Source organism: Priapulus caudatus, unplaced genomic scaffold (assembly GCF_000485595.1).
Source record: "Priapulus caudatus unplaced genomic scaffold, Priapulus_caudatus-5.0.1 Scaffold383, whole genome shotgun sequence".
Lineage (NCBI taxonomy): Eukaryota > Metazoa > Priapulida > Priapulimorpha > Priapulimorphida > Priapulidae > Priapulus > Priapulus caudatus.
The window spans coordinates 285,178-292,127 of record NW_014577444.1 but is presented as its reverse complement, the minus strand read 5'-3'; the positions used below and the strand labels follow the sequence as shown (position 1 = coordinate 292,127).

At 40.4% G+C, this 6,950-nt stretch overlaps 1 protein-coding gene across 1 annotated transcript in view; it reads left to right on the top strand.

Moving 5' to 3' along the window:
• The window catches only part of LOC106809771 (L-xylulose reductase-like), a 10,317-nt gene extending 3,702 nt beyond the window's left edge, over positions 1-6,615 (top strand). Inside the window, exons 2-7 of the mRNA XM_014812972.1 lie at positions 2,794-2,891; positions 3,090-3,244; positions 3,539-3,581; positions 3,897-4,061; positions 4,204-4,321; positions 5,900-6,615. Of these exons, the coding sequence (XP_014668458.1) occupies positions 2,794-2,891; positions 3,090-3,244; positions 3,539-3,581; positions 3,897-4,061; positions 4,204-4,321; positions 5,900-6,003 (683 nt within the window). The 3' untranslated portion in view covers positions 6,004-6,615. The remainder of the gene's footprint in view (positions 1-2,793; positions 2,892-3,089; positions 3,245-3,538; positions 3,582-3,896; positions 4,062-4,203; positions 4,322-5,899) is intronic.
• Positions 6,616-6,950: the final 335 nt, after the last annotated feature.

The following is a 6,950-nucleotide window of genomic DNA, read 5'->3' as shown; positions in this document are numbered from 1 at the left end:
CATCCCATAATCTCTCTCCACCCAGCGCCCTATCTCGTCAAGGGCGGACAGCTAGCGCGCACAATGATCCAATGTTAGCGCAATGCAAGGGAAACATATCAGGCTCAAATATCTGCCTTATAGAACTGAATTGTCCGCAACAACTAGTACTAGTAGTAGTGTGGACTGTGGAGATTTCGGTTCATGGACATAGATAAGCGCTGACCACAATTCATTTTCGCAGTGTGCGACATGTGCAAAGGTGGCCAGCTCTTATATCCTTGGGCCGAGATTTCAGCGGTGCTGATCGACGTCATACAACCACACAATTTAAATAGCTACAGGTAAACTACGTTATAAATAATTAGATAGAAAGTTCCCGAGCAACAAAGATAGAATTAAAGTACAAAGTTCCCCAGTAACAGAGATAAAAAGTTCCCTAGCAACAGAGATTGAAAGTTCCCCAGCAGCCGAGATAGAAAGTACAAAGTTCCCCAGCAACAGAGATAGAAAGTTTCCCAGCAACAGAGATTGAAAGTTTCCCAGCAACAGAGATTGAAAGTTTCCCAGCAACAGAGATTGAAAGTTTCCCAGCAACAGAGATTGAAAGTTTCCCAGCAACAGAGATTGAAAGTTCCCCAGCAGCAGAGATAGAAGGTTCCAGTGTAACAGAGATTAACAGAGATTGAAAGTTCCCCAGCAGCAGAGATAGAAGGTTCCAGTGTAACAGAGATAGAAAGTTCCCAAGCAACAGAGATAGAATTAAAGCTCCCCAGCAACAGATATATAAAGCTCCCCAGCAACAGATATATAAAGCTCGCCAGCAACAGAGATATAAAGCTCGCCAGCAACAGAGAACAGTGCGAGGAAGGGGTATACTATAACATCTCCCAGATGTGGGAATCGAAGCAGTGGGTTGCATCACCAGTGTGCTGGGCAAGGGGGTTACACCACCCAGGCACCTGCCCGCACCTGAGCCACATGTGGGAGGTGGGCCATATGGTGGTACTGCCAGGATCGTACATCACAGCCAGGCTGCTATATAAGCAGCCACAATTCCCCAGTAAAAGTTAGTTCGGTCAGGACGGCCACGAGCTTGAAAGAGCATGCAATCATCGAGGAAGCAGTTCGGCCAGGACGGCCACGAGCTTGGAAGTGCAACCAACCTACAGAGGAACTGCGCAAAGAACCAGCGACAGAAAAGTCGATTTTCAGCCACGAGCTCGAGAGAGCAACACATAACGAGGGAGAGTCCGACCACGAGCTCGAAAGAGCAAGCCAGCGCAAGAAGGAGTCACCCACGAGCTCAGTTGAGTAGTGCCAACGAAGAAGGGGTAAACGACCAGCAGGTATACCAAATAATAAAGGGTCTTAATCACAATTTGAACAGCGCGTCAACACACTCAATGAGCGAGGTATCCAACGGTCCAAGGAGCCACGCTTCTATCAATGCGAACGAGCAGCGGCGGCAACTGATGAAGAGCAACGTCTGTGGGCTACAAGACTTAGAGTAGATATTAGATAAGGCAAACATATAATTAAAATAAGCAAAGTAAACGTTAACATAAGTATATATATTCTATATATTTTAGATACTCTCAGTCTATATTATTCGTATAGCGATAAATAAAGATATCCATTGAATAAAATAAATATACAGACTTTGTTTCATTTCGCTGTGGGATTTCTTGCTAAGTACTGCATCGCCGTCCTGCCTTTACAATGGGAGAGAAAAATGATCCCAAATCAAATAAATTCTACATGTTGACTTAGCACGTGGGAGACTCCAGTTGCGGCCACCCCTAGGGCCACTACAGTAGTAGTAGGTGCAAGCAACAAAGTTATGGTGTTATTGTTTGTGCACAGTAACGTTCGTGCAGTGAACTTTTGTGTCGTAGAGATTGTTTATTTATCCTCATTTTGATTGAAATGTTCCAAGTGCCTGTGACTACTAATAAATTATAACGGTAATTTAGCTATGATCTAGAGTACTGGCAGCGGCATCAAGTCCACCACCTCACGCATAGCTCTACCGGTGTAGCCCCTTTGCTCCCACTACAGTATTCCCTGTAGTGGGAGCGAAGAAGCCACACCAGTGTTATATATATATGTGTGTGAACGTGAGTGTGTTGGGGTGGGGGTGGACTTGATCCTGCTGCCAGTGAATTTTATAGAGGACTCGTCACGGTCATCGTGTACATCATCATCGCGATTCATTATCATATATTGTATGATATGTCATGACATGTCAGATGAAAGACCTCATAAATTGTGCGCTAAAAATTGATGTAATCTAACGCTATTCACAGACACCTAGAATAGTGGCAGATTATAAAAAAAAGTATAGGGTGCAATTATTGATCTACCTGCCTGGGCTCCCTGCACCTGGCTCATCCTCCCGTATTCCCTTAGGTCCTTTTGATGCTCTCCACTTGTCATACACTGTATTCTGAGGCACTGGGCAGTCCCTAGTAGTGGCTGGACATTAGCACCACTCCAAAAACTGTTGGTCCAGTAATCTTAGGCTTCTGACCTTATAGATACTGTCGTTCCCATGTCCACCAATCGGAGCATGCATTCCTGCAGCAGGCAGTGTGGTTAGATTAGTTCCTCATCTGTTTCCTGCACAATAGTTACCAGGAACCCATCTACCCAGTACTATAGGTGGCAGAACATGTGACAGTGTAATTGTGAATGAGGACACCTGTTCTCTTTCATCGCTTAGAGTATGTGGCGTTTAAACAATTTATTGCCACCAAACATTTCCATGGAGAAAGTATGTGAGTGAAATAAATGATCACTGGAATCTTACAGGTATAGGCAGAGGTTTGTGCAAGGCTTTGGCTGATTGTGGAGCACATGTCATAGCACTGAGCAAAAGTGTGGAGAACCTGCATTCTCTGAAGCAGGAGGTATATAAATTAAGGTTTTTCATGCAGTTTCGTAGACTATTTCTACACTCCTAGTCGTTACTAAATTTTAATTTCAGTGGCATCAAGTGATGAGGCTGGTTGAACCCACATTGAGTAGTGGCAGTGGACCTGTGTCTCGTAGAGATGGTCTATCCATCCTCTTCAGAGTCATCTATCCTCGTTGTTTCTTTCTTATAGATACCTGGAATAGAAATAGTAGTTGCTGATCTGGGAGACAGAGCACAGACGAGAAAGGCTATAGAAGGCATTTTGCCAATTCATCTCTTGGTAAATAATGCTGGAATATCGAAGCTGGCTCCATTCCTTGAGGTACTACCAGAAGACTTTGACAGGCAAGCCATTTCATTATATGCTTAACACACTACAGGAATGAAACTTAGTAATTATAGATAGATAAAGAATATAAATCGTATACATAATGTTTACATTCAACATTAGAAATGTACATACAATACACGTGGAGTGTTGGTATTAGGTTTTAATTTAAGCTAAACTATAGTTTGTTCTCACCAATGAGGCTAAATATTCCATTGTGTGATGATTTATTTTGTAATATTTTGAGTGCAGGCATATCGTCATTGTCATGGGGTGCTATTAATTGTTTAAAATGTCATTTCTTTTTACAGTGTAATAGATATCAACCTACGAGCAGTTTTTGATGTATCACAAGTAAGATCAGTTAAACCATCATAGTTATTTGTAAAATGCAAATATATATGAAATGAAACAATAATAAGTGATTCAAGATACAGTAAATAATTAATTCACATAAGCTTTGCCCTCTGCAAACACACCATCAAATGTATAGCACAAACTCACACTGAACTAGCTGTGGCTGGTAACATTCAATTATTTATTAGACCCAAAGCGATATACCAGCCAGGTATATATGCAAGTTGTTCGTTCATTCTTTTTCCTCCCTGTTCGTGTCTAGTAGGTTTGAATCTATGTATATAGTTATAGTAAGCATGTGTATCACTTCAGGTCGTCGCTAGAGACATGGTGGCGAGGAAAATGGGTGGAGCGATTGTCAATGTGTCAAGCATGGCTTCGCAACGCGCGCTTCTCAACCACACTGCTTACTGCTCCAGCAAAGCTGGGCTGGACATGCTCACCAAAATGATGGCTCTCGAGTTGGGACCGCACAAGGCACGTGCAGCAAAATTGATGATCATTGATTAATTAATTATTGCATCGATTGTTTCTCGCACCTGTTCTATTTTGTTTATTTCCTATTAGCCTTCTTTTTCGTCAGTTGTCAGTTTTAACATTGCTTCTTTTTCCATTGCAGATACGAGTAAATTCTGTCAACCCGATTGTCGTATTGACTGAAATGGGTAAAATGGCCTGGAGTGACCCAGCCAAGGCTGGCCCAATGTTGAGTAGGATCCCACTGCAACAATTTGCAGGTATGCATCTTGTATACCAGGCAGTTAAATATAGATCTTTTCTCAAGCAGCTAGGTAGTTATGATAAATATTTATTAAACATGTTTTTAATACTGATTTATATGCACATCTGTGTACATTAGTATGTTACTGTAGTGGTATGCAGCAGGAGCGACAAGGTTTGATAAATTCTTAAAGTAATTACAATCATTCTGAAGCCTGGCGCACATTGCCGAACATTTTCCCGAATAAATGTTTTTGTTTGGCAATGTGCGGGTGAACAATTGCTGAGCGCACATTGCCGAACATTTTGCAGCGAACAACCTCGTGGCGCCGTCTAGTAGCTGTGTTGTAAAGAGTCACGTGATCGGCGCATGATTGGGCACCAAAATCATGTGACCACATATCGTGCTGCTATTGGTTACTACTTTACAAATGTTCCTAGAATTGTTCGACATTCAGCGCACATTGACGAACATTCGATGGACAATGTTCGAGTTCGAGATATCAAACATTTCCGATCTTCAGAAACATTGTTCGGAACAAATGTTCGGCGACTTTTTCCACCGCACATTGCCGAACATTTCATGGAACATTAATTGCTACGATAATGTTTTTGAGCAAAATGTTTGGCAATGTGCACCGGGCTTAAGTGTTTCAGCTCTGATGTATCTTTTGAAGTGTACGTATATCTGTAGTGCTATCTGCTGGTTGCTGTGTTTAATAAACACCAGCCGGTTGATTATGCATGCATAGATATGCTATGCAGGGTTCTTTGCAGACCTCTAACATGTTTTTAACACATGTTGGGTCTGACATGCCTTCAAAGATGAAGCTGATTTTGCGACATTCAATAAATCATCCAACATGCCTGAATTACCTAATCAACATACCCTAATTTTTATCTGTGTTTACTTTTGGCAATCTCAACATGGTTATGCTGTGTTTTCACAGCTTGATATGTACGACCCCCTAACTGATTTGAGTTTACCTGGGTATTCGAGCTGCTTATGACATGCATGACTGATTCCAATTAGTAATCAGAGATGAATTGTCTGATTGTTCGACATGCCTTCTGAAATTACTAGGGAGAAACCCTGCTATATATATATCATCAATAATGTCTAAAAAATTAGTTGTCTAGTTATTATATACTATTGATACAAGGTTTTGTGAACGAAGTTTTATTGGCATGTATTTTCTCTAATGTAGGTGTTGCCAGAAACACATTACATCACATTTACTGAAAATGTTATCACCTCATGTTTGCTTCTAGAATGGTTCACTAGAGTATTTTATATCTACAGTAAATCTGAATTAATCTGCAGTCAAACCTGTGATAGCAGCTACCTCTACACTATAGACCAGTTATGTGACGATAGAGACAACATTTGCCCTGTCTTTTCAGTATCCGTCATATGCAAGTTTGGCGGTAATATAAATCCAGTCTCAGAAGAGAACAAATGTGCTAATAAAACTTTGAGACATCTTGTTTTGCATGCCAGCCAAACACGCCAGTGTGTTAATTTATTTTTCGTCGCACGTGCAGTTGCAGTGGTAATTCGTGAACACCACGTCCCATCTGTTCTTTTCACACAGAGGTTGAGCATGTCATCCAACCAATACTCTATCTACTAAGTGACAAAGCCCAAATGGTCAACGGCACAACCCTTGGCATAGAGGGTGGATTTTGGAGCTGCTAAATTGTCGTCGGACACAAACAACACTTTCGGTTTCAGCCAGGGTACTTTGAGTAGAGTATACAGTGCTACAGGTAGTGACATGCTAGGAGTTATGCTATATACAGCCTAGGGTGTGAGGGGATGACTATGATCAGAGAGGGTGTGAAGTAAACATGATATGATACAGCATTGATTTCAAGTAAATCTAGCATTTGAAGATTAGTCGTTCGATGGTTATATCAAAGAGCCTATATTGATATCAATGTAGGCTCTTTGGTTATATCAGTAACGAATAAAAACATTTGTTTTTATTCTCTCCTGTTTATATATTAAGCACAATGAAAAAGCATATAACTTTTTACAATTTCCTTAGAGGAATAAATGCTCCTGTAGAAAACATGTGACACTAAAACTGAAATTAATCATGACGATGATAGTTTTACGATTTTTACATGTCTTCGTAATATTATTTTAGTGATGTATGTATTTATACATCAGGAGTAGATAATAGGCTACTCTATTATCTACTCCTGTTATACATACAGTCGGCACTATATTTTCCTGCTATGTGTAATTACGGCTTTGAATAAAATGAGTAATAATATTTGTATAATTAAATTCTTGGTAAATATACGTTTTGAATGTGTTCATCCTTATGCGTGCGCGCGCGTGTCTTGGTGAGTTATTATCAGGGGTTAATAATGGAGAAAAAAAAATGTCATTATTAACTCCTGTTATTATTTAAATAACAATTGCTGCGTAAACTGATATTATATGCGATTGCATGCCACATTTAATTTGATGCCCCAATTAGTTTTCAAAGTCCTACACAGGATTGGACAAATTAAAAGACGTAGTATAGCTCGAACGAATATACAATTATATTGAACACAATTTATGCTTCCCCCTGATGTAGGTTCCTGTATAGATTTTCTTCATGTTCGTCCAACAAACCATTTTCTTTTGTT